General features: G+C 37.0%; 1 protein-coding gene across 49 annotated transcripts in view; it reads left to right on the top strand.

Annotated features, from left to right (window-relative positions):
- Positions 1-23,956, top strand: part of ank2 (ankyrin 2, neuronal) — a 284,604-nt gene extending 260,648 nt beyond the window's left edge. For 44 of the 49 annotated variants that reach the window (XM_031902875.1, XM_031902887.1, XM_031902900.1 and 41 more), the window contains 11 exons: positions 2,513-2,587; positions 3,246-3,377; positions 4,603-4,749; positions 5,302-5,584; positions 6,550-6,853; positions 8,963-9,055; positions 9,516-9,599; positions 11,096-11,260; positions 12,909-13,085; positions 13,858-13,949; positions 21,567-23,956. In XM_031902875.1, the coding sequence (XP_031758735.1) occupies positions 2,513-2,587; positions 3,246-3,377; positions 4,603-4,749; positions 5,302-5,584; positions 6,550-6,853; positions 8,963-9,055; positions 9,516-9,599; positions 11,096-11,260; positions 12,909-13,085; positions 13,858-13,949; positions 21,567-21,750 (1,736 nt within the window). In that variant the 3' untranslated portion in view covers positions 21,751-23,956. The remainder of the gene's footprint in view (positions 1-2,512; positions 2,588-3,245; positions 3,378-4,602; positions 4,750-5,301; positions 5,585-6,549; positions 6,854-8,962; positions 9,056-9,515; positions 9,600-11,095; positions 11,261-12,908; positions 13,086-13,857; positions 13,950-21,566) is intronic. The other 5 variants (XM_012969090.3, XM_031902878.1, XM_031902928.1 and 2 more) reach the window with 4 other exon arrangements.
- Positions 23,957-24,247: the final 291 nt, after the last annotated feature.

Here is a 24,247-nt window from a genome sequence, read left to right on the forward strand (position 1 = left end):
TGTAATGAAAGTTTATTTTGCTTGACAAACACAATCGACAAGAACTTGGAATTATTTCATAGGGTGACAGATTCCCTTTGAGTTTGTATAAAATATAGGAATATTATTACTGACTAAACCAGTGTAGTACAATTTCTCCATCGACACCAAAGCTCAATGTCTTTTGCCCTCACAAATATGATTCAACCATTGCTATTCTTTATTGTCTCGTGTAATACAGTGGTGGCACCTATACTTCATATTTATTTTACTGTGATGATAAATTTCTGTTTTCTTTTTCAGCTTTATAAAAAAAAACCAATTCTAGATTTCAGGTCCATCACACCATTATATGGTTTTATATTTGGTGTATAATAGTATAATAGTAAACCTTATTTTTTCCCCTTAATTTTTCCATATACTTCAAAACTGCACTGAATTAAAATATTAGAAAAGACTTCTACCTTACTGTAGGTAAGATCACTAGTTAAAAATGTATGCAAACTGACAAACACATTTACTATAGTCAGAGGTGTTTAATTACACCCTTAGACCCTAAACTATACACAAAGCGTACTTGACACACAAGGAAGGGCCATGCAGTGGTAACCCACATATTGCCCATGTGCTACCTTGCCAGCTTTTTTTTAACCTTGCTCCCATGAAGTAAATCATGTCTAAGTACAGTAACTACTCATCAATGGGGTTTATGTGTCATCATCACATAGACTGGCTTACTTCAGAGTATTGACAAACTCTGATGACTAGCATGCTTAAGGCCAGGTATACAGATTTATCCCATGAAGTCTTATCCCATTAAATCAGAAATTACATTTTAATCTTAGTGCAATTTGGATGCATAGAAAAATGTAAGGTTTACTAGATGACTTTTGCACCAGCTATAAAAAATTCAATTTTCAACAATTTCTGAGACCTATTTTATGCATTTTAATACAATATATATCCTAAAACTTTGCTTTAGTTGTATCCAAAGCATTAAAGTATTATGTTTGTTGTTAAAGCTTATTATCATAAACATATGATTCTGCCCCAAAGAATGCAGATTAAAAAAACTTCCTGCCGAGAACTATATGAGATAGCCCAAATGATTTCTCAGGACACCATAGCTCTGTCTGGAAGCATTTTCTCCTCTATATTTTAAACCTATAAAGGCATTGTGACACCATGTCACGAGAAGTCATATTTTTTTATAGCAATGCCCTTTGTACCTATGTGTATTTCCCAAGTTCAAACAGCCACAGCCTGAATTTCAGGGCCACTAAATAGAACTGCAGCATAATGTTATCACTTTTACAGCTGCAAAGACTAACAGTTTGGAGATTTATCATAAAAATTTTAAATGTAATACAATTCAAAATATTAAAAAGATTGAACAGCTTGAATGGGTAGGAATCTTGCAGGAAACCTGCATGACTCTTAGTTTGATTTCTGCCCCATGGTGTTAAGATATTGTGAAGTAATTTTGCTTTAATTTATCATTATTTGTCTCCAAGTTTTTATGAAGTTTTGTTAGATCTAGTAGTCCAGGGGGATAAAATAATGTCACTGAGTACCTGAACAACCAGTTGCGGTCATAACTGATCGTCACCAGGACAGGGAAAATTCCCTAGGTTTTCATATAACCTGTGTTGGGAGATTACATGAGTCTATGTCAGCATAGTATTCCAATGGTTCTATGTACAATTCTGCAGGCACATTTTTTTTATCCCTTTAATTTGCTTATTTTCAAATGGTTCCAACTCCTCAAGTTACAGTTTAGAAAATATTTCCAAAAATATTTTAAAATCATTTGGGATAGCACTCATATTTATGTTCAGTTTTCTACTTACTATGTTTAGTCTGCCTGTTCTCCATAACTGGTATGTGTGATTACTATGTTTTTGTACATCTTTTATTGAAACATAGACTGTTCCAAGTGCAGATTAGTAATTAACGAACAACTTTAGACAAGGTGATCTAAATTACAGAAGACCCCTTATCCAGAAACCCCCTGGTCCCAAGCATTCTGGATAACAGGTCCCATACCATAAAATAGCATTCTGACGTTATTCTCTGTTTCTTTCCCAACCCTGTGATATGAAAGTTGATGGATAGATGGAATAACATGTATTAGTAGATTTAGCATATACAAAGGAGGTTTCATAATAATACACAGCATGGAAAATCTCTAATTTGGAGGTATGTTAAACAATGTGTGGTGCGGCTGCAGTTTAAAAACTATCAGAAATAATGCCTTCTAGTGGTATTATTAGTGGTGTTTGCAAGAACGTATAGGGTAATGTGTCAACTGTTCTGTAGAAGTACCTCAACTTGTAGTACATATGTGCTGAGAGGGCTAAGAGTTTTTAGTTTTTTTAACTTGTTTCTTAAATTCTTAAGAGCTGCAAAAAGGTAAGTCTGGTAAATATCTGTGTAATGGAAAAGTGGTGAGTATTAATGCTACTCTAGTTGGATATAGACAAAGTCCGATAACTTCCATAACTGATTAGATTTTCTATATTTTTTGATACAGTAGATTTCCGGGAAGATGACAGGACGGAGGAAAGACTTGCACATATTGCTGATCACCTAGGCTTCAGCTGGACAGGTACATATTGCTAAACTGTGGTTAGTTGTAATTACATTTGAAGAGGTGTTGTTTCCTATTTATCAACACATTTTATTAAAGCCATTCTCTATTTAGTACCCAAGTCTGCTCTAAAAAAGATTACAAATATCTTAGTTTCCTTTAAAAAATCCATATCTAAAGGTTCAGTCTTTGTAAACTGGTAACATCGCACTTTTCGGTCTGCTTTGCGACACTGATTGTTTCCATTGTCTGAAATGTCAACTGTTCAAATTTGGGAGACTCCCCTACTTGCTGCTCTGAAATTACATATAACTAAAAATGGAGCATGAAACCAACCTCAGATCAGGATGTGTGTCTTCAATTTTAAACATTTGTCAACCACCATCTGTGGAAGTCAAATTGCCTTTCCCTCTCACTTCCCATTCAAATTAATAGTAAATGCCAATAGGAATATAAGTTATGTATTGCAAATAACTTGTCTGCGAAATTGTACAAAATAAATGTTATTTTTATTTTGATGGTTTTTGATTTGTAAAATACAATTGCAGTAATAAACTGAATTTCTTATATACCAATAGATTATGTTATCAGATTATGAAATGTACATGTGGTTATCAGGTTATGACATTTACAGGTGGTGTCAATATTTATTTTACAACTGAATTCTGCTTTCTAGAGCTAGCAAAAGAACTGGACTTTACAGAGGAACAAATTCAACAAATACGAGTTGAAAACCCTAATTCATTACAGGACCAGAGCCATGCACTTCTAAAGTATTGGTTGGAAAGAGATGGAAAACATGCCACGGGTAAAGCTTTTATAATACAGTTACTCTGATCACAGATGGTATAACAGAATGTATTTCCAGAAGGCGCTGGAAAAACAAAAATATACACATAGATTCATGGTTGGGCTGAAAAACAGACAACTATCCATCAAGCCATCAAGTTTAAGCCTTCAGCGTATCTCCTTAATCATTAACCTTTTCTGCAATCCTTACCAGTGACTTTATCGCACCTCATCAGAGGTTGCAATTAAACTTGTCTGGCAGAACTGATTGAACATAAAACCCAGGCTTGCGCATACTCTTATAACTGTGAAAGCTTTCCTACCTAAGATTTCAAGCTAACTGGCCTACGGTTACCCTTTTTAGATATGTCAGACTACCCAGATTTGTCAGACTACAGAGTGTTTGGTGGTCAGGGGCCACCAAAAGGTTTAGACTTAGGGCCCAAATGATTTTCCCTCCTCTCTTTATTGTCTTTCTTTATTATCTTACATATTATAATCTCCTTCCATATCATACCATGTTATAGTCATATAAGGCAAATAGGTGATCAGGAGGACTCATTGACACCTGGGCCAACCACGTTTGGCAGTCCGATTCTGCTGTCAAGCAAATGTATATCCAGAGTGGGCACAGAATTGGTGTGTGGATACGACATAACTAGTTAAGGCATAATTGGATGTGGTGGAGGCATAATGGAGGATGTGCCCAAAATCTTCCAGAAATCATGTGTGCATTGACTGGCATCTATGCATTTTGAATATTGGACCACAATGATTTGCCAATCTCTTGATACCAGACATCAGAGAATTACAGAACTTAAGTGAAGTTGTCTGTAAAAAATAGAGCTAAACTTCTTCAGTACCCTGGGATAAATATTATTTCAAAATAATATAATTTCTATTGAATGTCAACCAGTCACCTAGCTTATACTTATTCATTTCATGGGTTCCTCATTCGTTTAAACATAAGGAAAGACATGGTTCAAAATCCCTGTCTTATCTCAGTTTTAATCATTAACCTATACATCCTGCAATACAAACTACTCACTCACCCAACACCTTTTTATAAATTCAGCAAAATTTATTAAAACACGGAACGTACGTCTCCCCACTAAAATTAATAGTGTGTTATATGCAATTTTTGTACCAGATGCATCAAAAAGTAAAGCTTGCTAAAACCTGAGAGAAATTCCAGGTGTGGATAAAACTCCATCTTAATTTGATTTTTTATTTTGTTGTTAAAGATATCAGTTTAAATCAGTGCCTCACTAAAATTAATCGAATGGACATTGTTCATCTCATGGAGACAAGTATCCAGGAGCCTCCGGGTGGTCGTGCCAACCGCACATACGCAGACATAGAACAGTCACTCACTATGGACCGTAGTGAAGGTGGGTAGTAAAAGTAATGCTATATACTGAGATTTGATTAGGTCAACAAGCCTGTTATTTTGACAGAGGTTGAAAAAGTTTGTATGTAGCCTTAAAATTATAGAAACTAAATAATTCTGAATTGTTACAAGGTGAGATGCTGTTTCAGTGGGCAACATTGCAATATTAGGCTAGACATTGGCTTATAGAAACAGCTTTGTTTAGAAAATGTTGAAGGGCCTATATAGAAAGGCATCAACCCTAGGTGTAACTACAGGTATGGCCATGGCTGCTTATGAATCCAGGATCTAGGCCCTAAGGAGGACAACAGAAAAAATATAAACTGCATCATAAAGGGGGCACTTAAGAATCCCATGTTCAGGGAGCAGTTTTAGTGGATAAAGAGGGTGATATTAAGAAATGGTCACAGGTAGCTTATTCAAAGGAAAAATTATGCCCCCTCCTTTGACATTAGCTTATTCTGTTGGACTTACTCTTATAACATTGCATATTATTGATGTTTTATGGCAAAAAATAAAGCAAATATCTTTAATAAGGCTTTTGTTTTATCAGGTTTTTCTGCAATTCAGGATGAATTTGGCAGTCCCCAGAAAAGGATAACTGCTGATTATACAGCATCACCAGGCAGCGAGATAGCTGGGCATCCACCATTGGTGTCTGAGGAGGACATTTCAATCAGTTACTCATCCTTCCATGAAAGCTCTTCCAAGGCTGAGGATGACAAGTCTGTTGTTGAAATGCTCCGTCAGTTGCAGAAAGAGAAAGTGGAAGCAGATCTCACAAGGGAACAACAAGAATTATCAGGGGCATTATCTCCAGAACAACAGGAATATTTGTAAGACTATGTCTTATATGAAAGCTATTTTTCTTTCCTTCAATAATCACTGAGCAGTATTTGTATGTACCAACCTCCCATTTCTCCCTTCATGTAAACAATTCTGAGAAAGTCCAATACAAGAGCAATGCTTTAAATTTAAATGTAACCATTCATAAACCACTTTCCCAATAATTTCTTACAGCCAGGGTAGTTTTCATATATGTAATAAAACTGAAACTGCTGGGAATACTTGACAATAACCACAATCAGCTCCTTAGTGATGGGTGTTGAAAGTGCCAATTATGTGTTATCACAAAAGTAGAATATTATGTCCTACATTCATGTGGATAATGTAGTAAATAGTCTTAAAGGGGTTGTTCACCTTTGAGTTAACTTTTTGCCAGTTTGCCTTTGGTCTTCATTTTGTATTTGTAGTTTTCTAAATATTTCACTTGATGTTTAGCAGTTTAGCAACCAGTAGTGGTTGCTAAACAAAGGAGTGGTTTAAAGGAGAGACTGATATATGAATAGCAGAGGGCCTGAATAGAAAAATTATGAAAAATAACAATAAAATTGTAGCCTCGCAGAGCACAGTAGTGTTTGGCTGCCGGGGTCAGTGACCCCCATTTGGAACCTGGAAAGAGTCAGAAGAAGAAGGTAAATAATTCAAAAACTCTTAAAGTCTTTATTACATTACTCAGATTATGCTGATCATGTATGACATGATTCAAATTGCAGTTCATGTGGAGAGTTGTATATAGCGTCAAAAATAGCCTTGAGACAAATAAGAGCTCAACAACTTCATAAACAAATACAAACTACGCTGAACCAGGCAGAACTGGGGTATAGAGAATAACTACAAAAAGAACTTAAGAAATTAATTTAAGAATTTACCTTCAGACTTACAGGACCATGTCTTAATTTATTAAGTTATGAACTACTTTGCCATGGAAATGATGAAATCCTCCACTTTTTCCTGCCAGTGACACATCCCCACCTGTAGAGACTGTATCATCACCTGTGGAAGCTCAAGAATTCATGTCTCGCACACAAGTTTCTCAGTCTCCCCAAGAAACACCAGAACTAGAGAAACTGGACCGGCCCGATCTTTACACTCCGGTATCTGATCAGCACAGTGAAAGTCCTGTTGTGCAAGAACCATCAGAATCCTCAGAACAAGGAGACCTATATGCAAGTGGAAGTGACCTCTTCATAGCCGAGTCATCAGATGAGCAACACGACAAAAACAAGAGAACTGAATTTAGGTCTTTGGAATCATTTGAAAAGGTAAAGATACAGATAAAACAAATGATAGTGGGAGTATATGAATGGAGATCAGAATACTGGCACACTCCCAGACAGGGCTGTTTGCTGCCCCCCAAGCACACCATTTTTTAAATGTACCTGTGAAAATAAATGACATATATGGGGGGTATAATACTGTATATATACAATAAAGCAGAAATGCCTTATTATATGGCTAATTCCAAACTTATCTACAGATACAGTAGATCTAGACTAATGCAGCCCACTTTAAACTTTAGTTTTCTTTCTGTGTTAGGAGCATGTGTAGTGTAATGTAGAGGATATTCTCTGGCACGTCTTGCCTAGTAGCAGAATTGCCCTTCGGTTATTCCTTTAAGTTTTTTAATGCTTTTTCATCTCAGCAAAGATCTAACCTTTCTCTAAGCATAGTAAACTTTCTACTTAGGTAGGGGTGGGAACAACCCCCTCTTAACTTTTGGGTTTCTCCAGTATGACCTTCCTGCTCTAGCTTTTAACTTATGGCACTTAATGTGCATGTGAACCTACATGGAGAAAATGAAGTGTGGCAGGTAAATTAGGCCACTTAGCAGGTCATAGGAAGCAGCACAGAGACCCTAGGCCAGGAGAGTAATCGAATTAAGCTTTCTTTCATACTGGTGTTATTTGTACACAAATTATTGTTCAGTTATTCTTATATAAAAATATGTTTAGCTAAATTAAAGAGCAACTCAGACTGTTTGCACAAAACCACTGAAAGTACATTTCAGTGCACTAAATAGTCTCAGAAAAAGCACTGCCTTTAAAAAAATTGCTTTCTTTGTAGTCAATGAAAAATCGATGGGATTGTGGCACAAGCAAGCCTTTATAGCAAGAAATTATGGTAGTCTGTGATTTCTGGGAGCAATTACATATACCATAAATATGATGGGCAATGATCCTCAAGAAAAAACACACAGCATAAAATGCAACTGGCCCATAACGTACCAACATTATTTATTACACTGTTAATACAGAGAAATGTGTCACTTTTGAGGATAGACTTCTAAGACATGATTAAATGCATAATACATGTTGTAGTTTTCCTATTTCTGGTTAACACAGAACAGCTCTCTATTATTCACAGTACAGGGACACAAATGACCAGGTAGCACTGGTTCTTTTAATCCAGGGGGCTCAAACTCAATTTACCTGGGGGCCGCAGGAGGCAAAGTCAGGATGAGGCTGGGCCGCATAAGGGATTTCACAAAAAATTGGCTTTCAAGGGATAATGCAAGGCACGGCGGGCGGGAGCTGCTGATTGCGGAAATGACGTTATACCATCATAACAGTTATTATGGGAAGACGTTCTGTGTGCACAATTAGCTCCTTAGCAGCTAATTGTGCACACAGAATGTCTTCCTATAATAACTGTTATGGTGGCATAATGTCATTTCCGCAATCAGCAGCTCCCGCCCGCCGTGCCTTGCATTATCCCTTGAATCGCAATAAAAACCGAGGGCCGCAAATGGCCCGCGGGCCGCGAGTTTGAGACCCCTGTTTTAATCTTTATGAGTAGCTATTTAACATACTGTACCCTTGCTCAAGGGAAGATATACTTAAAAAGAACAATGTTGGTAAGGTTTGCAGATCCATAAAGCATCAATTTACACAGCATTATGTAGAATGCTGGACAGAGACAAAAAACACATTCTTGGTACCAGAGGAGGGCACCATTGGGCCACACTATCAGTGAGCCAAGTCATTGTGTTGATAGAACCAACTGCCTCTTAAAATGGTCTATGGCAGGGCTGTCCAACTATAAGCCCACATGAATGTTGCCCTCCAAAGGATTTTGTAAGGCCTTCAGGCCTGTTCATAGGCTCCATAGACTTTACTATATGACATTATTATTTTAATGTAATCCGACCCTCCAACATACCATATGAGAAATAGTTGGGCTACTACTGGTAATCAGTTGGACAGCACTGATCTATTGTGATTCCTGAGACCAAAGTTAAGCAGATCTGGGCAATGCCAATTGCTAAAATGTGGACACAATTTATTCTGCTAATAAATGATAAAGCAATAAACATATAAGTCAGTAAAAGATGTAGGATAGTAAACAGAGCAACGCTTCCATGCTTCCACCAGGAGCTAGCAGAGGAGCTAGGTGAGCTAGAGACCACCTCAGATGAGGACGAGATGGTAACAACCAGGGTCGTTCGCCGCCGTGTGATTATTCAGGTACAAAGTGTTCAACTACTGCACGTCCCTGCACCAGTGGCTGCTATGTCCTGGCTAAACCAGCAGGGAGTTCCTAAGAGCCATGGGAGGCAACTACCTCCAGCAACATGGCTGTCTGCATGTCTCCTTGACTAGTGCATGCACACTTTACAATATACTGACCACCCAGAATCAGTGTGAATAGCAAGTGGCTTTATCAACTCACCTTCAAAAGTTTAGATAGACGACCAGTATAACAGTATCAGGTCTCTATTGGACTTTTGTCTGTGGACTGTTTGCATGAACTTAACACTTTTTATTAGCAGATTTTGTGTTCAAAATGTTGCCTGTTATAGGAGTTTTCTTTGTTTTATTTTGGTATCACAGTTACTAATGGTTATATCTAACTTGTGGTCTTATTTTTTTGAAAGCTCTTTTCATGTTTCTGTTGCTCATTTTTATATATTTATTTTAAACTTAGGCGGACGACATGCCTGACATTCTCCCTGAGACTGTGACTGAAGAGCAGTACACTGATGAGCATGGCCATATTGTAGTCAAAAAGGTATACCATGACTTGCCAAAAACTGAGGCTGATGTTTTCATTTGATTGTAATGTTTTGCAAAGAATGGGCCTTAACCACAGAGGATGCACAGGCACAGATAAATAAAAAGTCCTGCAATTCATTTAGTCCCAGTAGCCAACATGCAGAATGTCATAGGCAAGATAAAGGGCAGATATAAAAAAATGAAAACATTTTTAGACCTTTGTTCAAGCTTCCACCACTTAAGCCTATAATTTATAATGGTTTTCACCATCTCAGATCTTCTGAAAAACTGTAGAAGGTATCCAATAGTGACATTTAAAAATGTTATAGTAACAGGACAAAACTTGTTGTTTTAACTTTTTCATTAACAAATGGACCAACAGGAAAATAGAATTTGTGGTCTAAATCAAACAGGAGAAAACACCTTTAGTAATCTGCCCCAGAGGGGAAACATCAGGTGTCTGAAACCCCCATCCAGAACAGAAATATGGAATTGTTTATTGTATTTTGAATGCAGAAATAAATTATTTTCTAAGCATTTAATTACTTTCCTTATACAGACGTTATTTTCTTATTCTGATTTTAAGTCCTTAAAATTAATTTGCCAACTATTTACTGAAGCAAGGCATCATATAATACTAAGGATATACCCAAAGGTATAAATCTGTTTAACGGTTTAAATCTGACCAATTTTTTTTATTAATATGCAGGATTTATCTGGCTGCCTAATATTAAGCACTTATACTAAGTGAGTTTTGTAAGTAGAGGTATTGGACCCCTTATCCAGAAACCCATTATCCAGAAAGTTCTGAATTACAGAAAGGCCATCTCCCATAGACTCCATTTTAATCAAATAATTCTAATTTTTAAAAATTATTTCCTTTTTCTCTATAATAATAACACAGTAACTTGTACTTGATTCCAACTAAGATATAATTAATCCTTTTTGGAGCCAAAACAATTCTATTGGGTTTAATTACTGTTTAAATAATTTCATTAGCAGACTTATGGTAGGAGATCCAAATTACAGAAAGACCACTTATCTGGAAAACTCCAGGTCCCAAGAATTCTGGATAACGGGTCCTATACCTCTATTTATATTACAGAGTTTTTTCCAAAAAGAATCCTTCAGAGCAGGCTTTGTCTGGGTGATGCACAAAAGATGTTGTTTAGCTTTAGAAGCAGAATAAGAATAAGAACATAGAAAAGAATGAGAACAGAATGAGATATAACATTTCCACTTAGAGCTCGTTACCTTGCACTTGATACTAAGGGGTGAATTTATTAACATTGTAGACAGACATCGCCAATGATGTTGCCCATAGCAACCAATTAGCAATTAGATTTGAAAAGTTGCCTACTAGTTAGAAAACAAAAGCAAAGATCTGGTTGCTTGCTATGGGCAACATCACCAGTCATGTCTGTCTCCAATGTTAAGAAATACGCCCCTAACTGTGCATAATAACGTGCACTATTAACAAAAATTATAACTCTTTGTTCTTTCATTTTATAGGTCACTCGGAAAATAATCAGAAGATATGTTTTACCAGATGGCACAGAAAAAGAGGAGGTGGTTGTTCAAGGAGGGAAGCAGGATCCAGTGACAATAGAAGAAGGAGACAGTTTTTCTAAAGTTCTGAAGCGTACAGTAGTAAAGAGCGACACTGAGCAGTCTGAGGTAACAGACTTTCTTGACAATTGTTACAGTATTTTCGATTTGGATATGTGACATAAACTGTAGCATAAACGTTATCTCCAGTCTTAGACACTGCCATTGTCTTAAGCATTAAGGCACACTATATGCCATATAAAAATAGCAAATTGTGCAGTATATACTGGATATATGTCACTTCAAGGAGTTATCTGCCAATCCCTGAGCAAAACAGGATACGGAATATACAGTATATTTAAACTAATTAAACATGTCATTCTCTTTGTTACAGGTAGTAAAATTGACAGTATTTTAGCAGCATTCACTTATGATTTAAATTTGTTGGGATGCACCAAATTGTGGATTTGGTTTGGGATTCGGCTAAATCTGAGCCTTTTTTGGCAGGATTCAGCTGAATTTAAGTGCCTGGCCAAACCAAATACAACCCCTTAAAATCACGTGACTTTAGGACACATAATTAAGGAAATGCTTAGGTTTTTTTAACCTGCATTGCACTCATTTTCAAATGCAAATTCAGATTTATAATTGTGAAAGTGGATTTGGTGCATCCCTAAAATTTACTGTAGAATTAAAATGTAGTTCTTGTTGATTTTATAAAACACAGCTGATATACTCATATTCAGGATATATAAAACCTTAAAATAATATCTGTAATTATAAGTAAACAATTTGGGATTAGAAAAGTGCTCAAACTAAGTAGTTGCAGGTAGAATATACCCTTGTTAATGTTTAGCAGGAAAGTATGGGTGCGTGGGTTTGGCAAGGATATTGTATGTAGAGGAGGCTAAAATAGAATGGATACAAGTAAATTAGATCACACAGAGAATATGATGACAAGGAACAAAACTCTGACCTTAGTACTTTACCACTAATATTGAAGAAAGAAAAGCAGTGTATAAACCTTACTCATAATGTATTTGATATAAAGTTCTTTTGTAGAAAACATTACTTTTAAACATGTACCAGAATTTCACATTTTATCAGTGCTAGTTATTATTTAGTTTCCTACAATCTTCCTAGGCTGGCACCCAGCCTGCATCATTGTTCAACTGCCCACACAAGGTTAGAAGTAACTGATCTTAAGTCAAAGTGGGTAACCACAGGTATACTTAAGACTGCTAATCCAGTATGTACCAACTCAAATGAGAAGGGCTGACTTGCCTATGCTGACACATTCTATATAATCTTTCTTTCTGTCACAAGCATCTATTTTGTCATGAAAATCTAGTTTGGAATATGCTAGTCAGTTACACTATTATATATTTTGTCTAAGTTTTGTTTTACATAGTTCATTCTTTAAGTAAACTTACACATAATTGGTTATGTTGTATAGAATATATACATTTGTGAGCCAGAATGCTTGTTAAAATTTACAGAAGAGTTTGGAATATAATGATATGCTTTTGTGCACAAAATTCATTGTATATCTTTTACAAGTGTATATGGCCACACATTCATTCTGTGTACCGTATTGTTTTGTGTATACAGAATGTATTTTTGTAGATAAAAATGTATTGGGACAAACAGCACCCCATAAAACACTGCTTTTTTCATGGTTTGGTGCAACTGTTAAATATTTTTTTCATTTCTACCCAAGTGCAAGATATAGAAATAAAAGAATACCTATATAATTCTAATATAATTCTGTTACCAGATTGCTTTCTCTGAGCCCAGAGTTTTAACATCAGAATTTGAAGCTGAGCAAGTAGAGGGGCGCAAGGTCAGCAAAGTAATAAAGACTACCATGGTTCATGGAGAAAGAATGGAAAAATATGTTGGGGATCCTAGTTTAGCATCTGACTTACCATCAGCCAAAGATGACTTTGAACAGGTAAATTTCTAGAACACAGTGATACAGAGAAAAAAAATCAATATGAGCTGAGCTTTATTATGCAGGGGAAGCAAGCTAGAGACATGCTCCATGTGGAAACTTGCCCTCCAGTAATTTCCAGTCAGGCCTTTTAGCAGCATGTCATCCTTTTTTGTATATATAAAATTATATTAAATATATATACGGTATGGCAGTTCATAATCCTATTCACAAGAGCACTATGTGGCACCTTCTAATTAAATATTGCAAACCAAGGAAGCTCAGAGGCCTCAAGTACTCTAAAACATATGCAAATTGTTCTGTACAATCTGTTAAATAATCAGTAACATCACCTAGGGTATCCACACTATGTAAACATATGGGCCTAAGCAAATATTCTACAGCTGCAAGTAAAAGAAATAATTGCTCAGTGCTTCAAGGATGTGCCATATAAAGCTTTAGGGAGCTTCCCTCCTTGTTGTTCTACAATATGCGCTGGTTTGCCTAGGACTGCTGCTGAATTCAGATTCTGCTTTTTTGCGCTCTAAATCTGGAAAAGCTAGTTAACCTTAAAAAAATGCAAAAACTGTATTATAATTATGAATATCTCAGTGGTTTTGGATTCACAACCAAAACCTTAAAAAATAGTTTCTCGAAAAAAAATGTGGATCCTGTTCCCCTTCAGTAATTTTAATTGCTTTAAACCAAAATGTTTAGACATTTTCTGTAAATTCAATGTAATTTATTTTTTCTTGTGTTTTTCTTAAAGAACTGTTAATATGTTTTATTGTAGGCCTTAAGCTATGTGGGCGGAGATGTTAAATGTAACCTGCCCACTTTAGAGGAAAAAGAGATTATTAAGGAGGATGGATCTGTAATAAAAAGGTTTGGGACTGCATGAGACAACAAATAAACGACTGTGTTGGAACTAACTGTACTAGCTGTAGCTATTTACTTCTGTAGTATATAATTTGTAGTTTGGTAACTCACTAAGATGCTGTGGGTGTGAGCTTGCGACTGACACTTAGTAATACACCTTAATCTAAAGTTGTGCTCCTACAGAACTACCTCATACATATAAGGTATATACACTATATTTATTTAGGTCTAGATTTAAATTTTCATATCTTCAGTATGTTTTACAGTATCTTGGAATGGCACACTGTATGCTTTTACTGAAGATCAGTTCTTTTGTTTTTGGATTATTTTACTTCTTTGGTCCCCAGTGACAGCGTATAGCAACCTGATTTAGCAGTTCATTTTATGTACAATTACTTGGCGTCAAGGAGGTAAAAAATGGCTTTTTAATTCTAGCCATGCATGACTCTCCGCAAATGTTACTTGTACAATGTAACCCCTGACTTCACCATTCCAAGTGTTGTGCTGCCACAAAAAGCAGCGTTTAATGTTATTTTCCAAATTGCTAAAGCAGCAGCTTGCCTTACAACCTGTGAACCTCCAGAAAACAAGGTCTCCTTATTGTGCTATTAGTTATGTCTAAATCATTCAGCTCCCTGCTTATTGATTATGTGTCCAGGAAAAGTACATTAACTATGACAGTATTAGCTGGAAATAATATAGTAGGAATGCCTGTGGGTAACTTGGAAGCTGCACTAAGCTGTGGCAAAGTTCACAATGTCATGAGGGTTTGCAACATCCACTGGGCCGGGAGGGGGCACCTAAAATGGCACATGCACAAACAATTAGATGTTGCACCACAATGGAAAAAAAACCCTGAAGTATTAACAGAAATTTCACAATCTCACATGCAGCTAGTAATGAAATTTTGCTGACCCTGACTTGAACACTTGGCTGACTATCAATGCCTGGTTTGTTTTACTCTATAATAATATAAACAGTCCCTTTTCCTTAATAATAACTAAGCTGCACAAATCCATATTGGTGGCAAAAAACTAGGCTTTTTAATGGTTTAGTATCCTTTATTGCCTGTAAAGCATGGTGCGCCACGTTACAGAAAGACCCCTCCAGAATACCTTAGGTCCTGAGTATTAAATATAATAAATCCCATAGTCATAGTAGCTTAAAGGATAGGTTAAAACCATGTAAGCTTTATCAGAAAAGTCTATATAAATTCACAAATTTACACTCACAGTTAGGGTTGCTACCTGTCCGGTTTTGACCCAGACATCCTGGTTTTCGGAATGGCTGACCGGGTGCAAACCTGCACGGTTTCCCTAATTAGGATAATTAGGGAAACATTGACTTGACGATCGGCCAGTTACCGATCACTGAGTCATAGCCCCACCCTCATGACGTTACAGCCCTGCCTCCTCCCTGCCCGCCTTACTTCCAGAGCCGGATTTATCTTCCGGGCGCCCCTAGGCCGCCCTGGTTGATCGCCCCCCCCCGCGCAGCCGCGAGTGCACATGCGCATACATTTAAAGTCAGGTCCCCATTGCTCCGTATGGGCTTCTGCCTGCGCAGCTTGGTCCTCCCTCCCCTTCCTTCTCCCCTCCCTGCTGTAATGTGAGACCAGGGCTACAAGTCAGCAGCCAGAGGTAAAGGGAACTGACGTCACACCAAGCTAATATGGCAGCTTCAGTCATAAACAGAGGGAATTTCTAGGGCTGTTTACTCAGATATGGTATAGCATTCTACAGAATAAATATAGCGTTTTAGCTTGCACTATTGTGGTTAAGCTATTGGGAATAAACTGTCTCAGCAGTCCTTGTCCTTTAAAGAAGGAAAGATTTAATTATTGGGGGGTGTAAATGTAAGGCACCCGGTGATTGTAATCTCTTACCTGATACCCCTGACCTGTGCTTCTGTTAGCTGAAAACTGCACCAGCCTGGGGTACTTGTGGGCAAGTGATTTTCTTCTTTCTTCCCCGGGTCCAATGCATGCACAGTAGAGGGAAAAAGCTTTTTTGTTAATGTTTTCCTTTTACTCTGCTGCGCTTGTGCACCCACCTGAAGGCAGAAAAAGGGAGAGGATCACTCACTTGTATGTACCTCAGGCCGTTGGGGTATCAGGTAAGTGATTATAGTCACTGGGGGGTGCCTAGCATTTGGCGCCCTCCTTCCCCAGTGATTAACCTTTTCCTTCACCTTTAAGCACAACTATGAAGCTGTCTTTCATACAATTATTTATTATATTTTTTACATTATAATATCACCAGCATTAGGACAATTATATCAACAAATCATTTAATGTTTTAAATTCATGCTAATGTAGAATCAACTTTCAAATAACATTACAATAGGAACAAGTCTTTTTCTTTCTCCAGCTGTTGTAAAACTTGAACTTTAAGCCCCCAGCTCAGCAGATTGTGGTAGGGAAGAGGGTTATAGAGCTATAGTTCCGCAATATATACAGCACATCATGTTGCTCTCTTTTTATTTGGAACGTTGCCATATAAAAGGATACATAATTTCTAATTGCATGGCAGTGTATTGAAGCCCTTTTCAGTTTCCTTTTAGTATGATAATATTTATGCATTGGATCTGCCAAGCACAATATGTGCTGAAACGTCACACTCCCCTCCTGCAGAGATGCTATGAATAATTTAAATGTGATTGCCAGACACAAGCCTTCATCTCATGAAATTATCTTCATCATATTATCATTTTATCATATTATCATCTAGACAAGGTAAATAATGAAAAGCTGATCCATATGATGATCAATCAGAACAGGTATGGGATCTAAAAAACCCACTATCCAGGAAATTACAAATTACGGGAAGGCCATAGAGTCCATTTTAAAATCATTCTTTTTTATTTGAAATTATTTCCTTTTTCTCTGTAATAATAAAACAGTATCTTGACCTTGATGGTAACCAAGCTGCCTGAACCCATATTGGTGGAAAACACTGCTATTGGGTTTATCTTATCTGGAAAACCCCAGATCTCAAGCATTCTGGATAACAGATCCCATATCTGTACTTTAAAGGAAAGTTAACACCTCAAATGTAAAGTGGAGATATAAGTTGATATCATATATAAAGTGAAGTGTCCCGTTTAGGAATTAGAAACCTCTGCAGAATATCATAATAACTTTGTCATTGATATTTTTCTTTTAGTCTAATTTTTATCTGTTGACTATTTGATTTAAGTTCAGTTCATACTGGGCTATTCTGCTGAGTATATTTTGTTGTACAGTTCTTTCCACTTCCAAATAAAAGGGGCAAAAATCATCACACCCTTGCTGTATTTAACCTGCACTATCTACACCAGGGATCCCCAACCTTTCTTACTTGTGAGCCACAGTCAAATGTAAAAAGACTTGGAGAGCAACACAAGCGCCATAAAAGTTCATGGAGGAGCCAACTAAGGGCTGTGATTGGCTATTAGGCAGCCTCTATGCACAATATCAGCTTACAGGAGGTTTTATTTGGTAGGAAATCTTGTTTTTATTCAACCAAAACTTGCCCTCATGTCAGGAATTCAAAAATAACTCCCTGGTTTTGGGGCACTGAGAGCAACATCCAAGGGGTTGGGGAGCAACATGTTGCCCCTGAGCCACTGGTTGGGGATCACTGATCTACACTATCTATACTAACAGCAGTAAAGCTTCACATCATATCAGTTAAATTTAACTACTGCTGCTGAGAGTGCACTGTGAGAGGGGTTCATGGAAAGCTTTTACTGAGAACCTTAAGGTAATCACATGACTGAAATGAAAATAGAGAGAGGGTTAAATATAATGCTAGGCATACACAAATATGAGTAAATGTTTGCCCACACATTTGGTATGCTAAATTGAGCTGATCTGATCAAAAGGTCAAGTCAGAGGCTGTTATGGGCCTCCATCAGATTGTCTCTACTAGACAGAATTGTTGTTGGGATATGTGCTAGGTATGCTACTCAGTGCATGGCCACATGTGTATACTAAAAAGAGTTTACAGGTCTTTTGGGAATGTAGTTTGTTGGTGTTGGAGGGAGGTTCCAGTTCAAGGCTGAATTGTACCTGTGGAGCAACATGTGGAACTAGGGAAAAGGGGATATAACGGTATATGAGGATTACAGGAGAACAAACCAAGGTCAGTTGTTGTCTTACACCAAATGTTTGTTTGTTTACCTATTGGAACAGCAACAGGAAAGTCAACATTTTCAGAGAACTTGAACTTGTTTAGTCCAGAGACAGGGAGTGAGAGATAGTATTGGTAGCAATAGGTAGACTTTATGCTCCACCTGCATTTCCCCCATAAATACAGCCCTGCTATATAGGCATGTCCCCCAAATTGTGTATCATTAATCTGGTTAGTGCTGTGTTCTGCACCTTGCACCAGATCCCTTATCCAGCCTAAGGTACAGATATGTGATAATGATACTGTCTGCTTAGAATCTTTCAAGGTTCTCCAGTTTATATTTTTATAACTCTGATCAGATCATCAGTGACCCATCCTTTCTTTCTTGTTTCATAACCACCTTTTGGCTTGATATGGTTTTTGTGCCACTTTTTATGTATGTATAAAATTGATTAACTGATTAATTTAGCAGCGACAGACAAATATTAAAGTATTAGTATCGCCATTTTAATGAACAATAAAATGACATAGGGCAGTTTATAGTGATAAAATAAAGTAGTTGATATTTAAAATGTTACCTTTAAGTACTACAGCTGAATAACTACAGTACAGTAACCTTTAAGAATGTCCAGAAATGGGAGACTCCATATTGCAACTATCTGGAAGATATAACCAGTTTAATTACACCAACAATCAGCGTGTATAGTTTAGTAAGAGGTGATACTTCCTCTATGTTCTTCATAGCATCTTGGTTTTGTTTAATAATTTCAAGTGGAAACTGATCAATCAAATTAGTATAATATGGCTTGTTTTGAAAGATTTAACAAGGACATAAAAAGACTGCTTAAAATTCATCTTCAAAACGTTCTTGATAAGAGCCATCTGGAAAATCACTGAAGCCTGCATCACTGTGAAGTCTGGTGGCTGATTATTTAAATAGACATTGTATTTTGTTAGTAAAAAGGAGGTAGTTTTATTCTATGGGCGATACTTGTAAATGAAGAGGAAAAAAGGGAACATTAGTGATCATGCTAATTAAAGTAGCATTTATGGAGTTGCTTAGTGGATTTTATATTGAGTTACTGCTTACCTAGCCTTATGTAACCGTGATCACCAGTCAGTGGCTTGTGAATAAAATGTCCTCTGCCACCTGCTTTGATTTGTGACCAATGTTGCTAGCACCGTATTCTGATTTTTAAATTCCTGGCTTGGAGACAAGTCTTGGAAGCATAAAGAAACAAGTTTACTGCCAAGTAGAGACTTTTGCAATAGCAACCTATAACTAACAGCAAATAGCAGCCTTCTTCAGCAACCTTAAGCACCTTTTTCCTCACCCATGGGGCTTCCCAATATATATTTCCTATGTTTATCTGTGGCTTATAGGTGTGGGTAATATAGTCAAGGGATTCTGGTAGAATATGTATTCCTGCATTTGCACAACATTTCTGTGGTCAAAAATCTCTTCCTTAGTTGAAAAGGGACTCCTGGGGGAGGTGAAGTTGACCATTAAAAAGAGCCAATAATGTATGCATCATATAAATGGATTCTGTACAATGAGTTGTATTGCATAGTGAGTATTTTACTGGCTATGCACCCTACATCTCTGAACTTATCTCTAGGTACCACCCAACCTGCTTGTTACGCTCCTCTACTGACCTGCTCCTCAACTCCTCTCTCATTCCCTCCTCACACACTCGCATTCAAGACTTTGCAAGGGCTGCCCCCCTTCTCTGGAATTCGCTCCCACAAACTATCAGACTTTCTCCCAATCTCTCTGCCTTCAAGAGATCTCTAAAAACACATTTATTTAGAGAAGCTTACCCTAATCTAGTTTAGCAACACCCTGTGCCACACCTCTCACAACTCTGGTCATGCCCATTCCCACACCTTGTGTCTCAACCCTTTCTCCCTGTAGATTGTAAGCTCTTTTGGGCAGGGCCCTCTTCACCTCTTGTATCAGTTATTGATTGCTTTATATGTTACTCTGTATGTCCAATGTATGAAACCCACTTATTGTACAGCGCTGCGGAATATGTTGGTGCTTTATAAATAAATGTTAATAATAATAATAATAATATGCTGATATAAAGACTGGATCTTCATAAGTTATAGGAAAAACACCATTTATTATATTTGAGTGTTTCCAATCAGCTAATCTGATCGTTGTACAGCATGTTTTGATCATTAAGTAGTGGTATTATCCTGTGTAAAGGATGATAGGAATCATATTGATTCAGCTAATAACAATTCTATGCCCCAAAGTGTCAAAATGCAGAGATGGGCCACCCTACTGTTCAAATGGCACTGATGATCAATAACACAACTCTAAACATTTAGACCTTTATTGATTGCATGCACCACTATGTGTCAGCATGGACATCATGTAACGATCCACACTTCCAATTTTCTAATTACTGGATTTTGTGTCTTCTGGTAGTAGGGAAACAGTGCTCATTCAGTGGCAAACACACAGCAAGCAATCTCCCAAAATACCATTGTTTGTACTTTCACACATAGAGAAAGGATAGGACAGTCTATGATAAAATCCATTGCATCTCACAGAACTTGTCGTGTTATTGGCACTAGTCAATATTTCAAAAGCAGCTTTGATGCCACTGCCCTGTAAACACAAAGGGGTTATGTAATAAAAGGCACTAAGTTTGCCCAGGAGCAGTAACCCATAGCAACCAATCAGCAGTAGGATTTACTGGTCTCGTGTTTAAAGAAAATAATTGCAGCTAAAACCTTTGCAGTACAGTATTTAGGGACTGCAGTTAGAACTAGAGTTCCGAAATGACTATATACATATATTTTACGGCAAAAAAATGATGAAATAGTTTATATAATATGGTTTTTATAAATCTCTGTTGTCCTGTGAGTATTAATGCCATGCATCACGGTCACAGAAATAATCCATCACAAAGTGTTAATTGCTGTTTATAAAGGTGTTTCCTTTTATGTCAATCATGGTAAAAATGATACCATTATTTGCCCGTCTTACTTTAAAAATGTCCGTTCTTTGGTTGATAGGTTTACTGATTGTCCTTTACTGTATATTTATTATAAACTTGCAGCATATTACAGCTGACAGTTCTCTATTGTTAAAATCCACGTAATTGTTTTTTGAAGAGCAGCGAACATAACAGTTATTATGTTTTTGGAACATGGCACTTAAGCACAATTGCCAGCCTGGGTGAGACAGATGGTGTATAGTCATTAACCCTCTGGCGATTATTCCATAGTTAGTGCAGAATTATGCATTAAAGATGCAGAACAGGTACAATACTGTTGTAAGGCTAGGGCATTAGAACATAAATATATTCAATGTGAGAGGAAAAAATACTGACCAAAAGAGGTGACCAGGCATTCAGTAGATACCTGCAAGCACGAGATGTAGAGAAACATAATAACTGGTTCTGCCATGCATTTATAAGTCAACATTATCAGCAGATTGCAGCAATGATGTGTTATCTGGGCATTTTGTTTCACTGCATATTGTTTTTCCCTTCAGGACGATGATGAATAAAGCCAGAACACAGAAGAGGACTGTGGTGAAGGACCAGCATGGGAAACATGTTTTTGTTGAGCAGCTGGAGGATGTTCCTGAAGTGCTACCCAAGGATGACCTCCAGAATGACCTACAACAACTTCTCAACCGCTTCTGTGGAGAGGACTGGAAGAAAGAGGCCAAATGAGTGGCCATCACACCTACTTTAATACATATCCATAGCTATGCTAAAGTTGCATTATCTTCTCAACTGAAGGGCCATGGGTATTGGAAGCCCAATTTAACACTGACACTTTGGTTCTGCACATATAGTTAAAAGGATTTTCTTTTGCGTGTCTGTAAATGCTAAGATTATTTGTGACCAAAGATAGCATCCTTTTTTTTGGATGGTATATCCAGTATCCTCACATTTTTTGGGGGGACCTTTTGTCCCTTTCTCATACATGCAAACGTCATACCACAGCCCTCTTCATAGTGATTGCAAAGGCAACGTTAAAATGGATGGACCATGCCATGTTATTATACATAGCTAAGGAACTTGGCTTTCCAGAACTGCAGATCATAACTATGCTTTGTTCCATAGAACACCATGAATTGAGTGAGTGGAAGACATCAAAGCCTTGCCTGGTCATCTGAATTTAGCAAGGAAAGTAACCAATCTAAAAGTGCATGTATCACATCAAGGTGCTCTAAATGACTTCACAGTCTAAACCATCTAAACAAATGTAATATTTGTTAAAATATTAAGAGGAATCTAATTAGATAGCCAATATGCTAGCTGCTTATATAAAGGCATATATACACACATTTAAATATTCTAGACTTGACAAATGGCAAGCACTACTGTACAACTACCAAGCTCTTTAATAACAGGCAGTTGATGCCGTTCAGCAATTGCACCCCACAGTTTGGTAAATGGATAATGTACCAAGGTGGCCCTTTTGAATGGAAAAGCATCCAAGGTGCAGTCGACAAATGCTAAACAACTTCTAGTTGAAGATCTAGTCAAAAGGTAGTCAAAGCTAGTCTAGAATCTAGGCAGCAGATCACAGTTGAGAGGTCTAGGTTCTAGTCATCGGGTATCTAGACTGATGTAACTAAAGCAGTTACTTGCTGGCAGCGATGCTTTGGCAAACCACATTGTCTTACTACTAGTGGGAACGTCAGGTGGCAAAAGGACTGTAAATATTGTAATGGATAAGACATTTCCATAAACGAAAAACTATATAACTCACTGTGTTTTATCAGGATTTCCTCTGGCACATGCATGTGGCATTAAAAACAAGAAATAAATTCCTATAATAATGTGTGGAGCTTGTTAACCCTTTTTAGCACTAAGCAAGCAGGTTTCACAATTAAGTCCTTTCCTATTTGTGCATTTCATTTTTCCCTCCCAACCCAAAAGCTAAGAACTCAATGCAGGTTTTGGTCTTGCTCTTTTTTTATGTTTTTATGTCTCTGAACCAATCCTTTTCAATCGATTATAGCATTTATGCACTTTTTTTTAAAGAAGGGATTATAAAAAAGGAAATATTTTTTGTCTTCTGTACTTTATTTTACTTCTGATTTGAACTCTGTAGCCTTTTAACATACAAATAAATATATATATATATATATAAATATGTATAAGCATTATACATTTTGAACCCACTTATTTAATGTAAGTATAGATTGGTTATCGAAAAAAAACAAAATATTCACATAACCAACTAGATGTCGCTAATTTATAAATAAAACAAAGAAATTAGGCCTTTTGTTAGGAAGTAAGCAAAATGACCCACACAGTCCGATGAATGTCAGTTCTGTAAATGGAAAAGTACCGTGAAAAGTACACACTTCTTAAAAATCCTTGGATTTGTTTAAAAATAGACCTACTGTGTAGCATCACTTTATTCTTTCAGAAATATCGCTAAATTACTTTTTCAGAAAGCAAAGATGAGTTAAACATACACCTTCTCCAACAGAGTGGCGGCCCCTCTTTGTGCCGGAAAGAGCTCTGATAAGTTACGTGGATATTCCTGTATGCTAGTGATGGGGCCAAAGGACAGTTCACATCACGGCTCTCTCATGGCTCACAATAGCCTTGGTCAATGCTGGGCTAAGTCTAGAAGGAAACATTCTGTTGTGCTATTTGCAGTGCAGATGTCTGTGTAACAGCATAAATGGTTAATCACTTTATGGGTTAAGATTTTATTTTTTGCCGTGTTATCAAACAACTACTGTGAGAGTGACATTTCAGTTGACAATTCAGCATCTTGTTCCCATGGTGATAACACTAATTTAATATATCTACGAGGGCATGTCTTAGTTAAAAAACGGCAAAAATTTACACTAACAATACATAGCTGCAATGTGTACAATGGCTGATTTAATTAAATAAAGTGTTAAATGTATTCAACATTGTCTGTTTGTATTTTTGGTGACCTTAGCATTACAGCACAAAATGATGGTACTGGAAGTTCTAGATATATACATCTGTATTGTAAAATATTACCTTTCTCCTGAAATACAGATGCAGCAAAGTTCCTTTACCATATTGTCGCTTTGTGTTTCTTCCAGTTAAAGGAACAGTAACACTAAAAAATAAAAATGTTTTAAAATAATTAAAATGTAATGTACTGTTGCCCTGCACTGGTAAAAGTTGTGTGTTTGCTTCAGAAAGACTACTGTAGTTAATAGAAATA

This window comes from Xenopus tropicalis, chromosome 1 (assembly GCF_000004195.4).
Source record: "Xenopus tropicalis strain Nigerian chromosome 1, UCB_Xtro_10.0, whole genome shotgun sequence".
NCBI lineage: Eukaryota > Metazoa > Chordata > Amphibia > Anura > Pipidae > Xenopus > Xenopus tropicalis.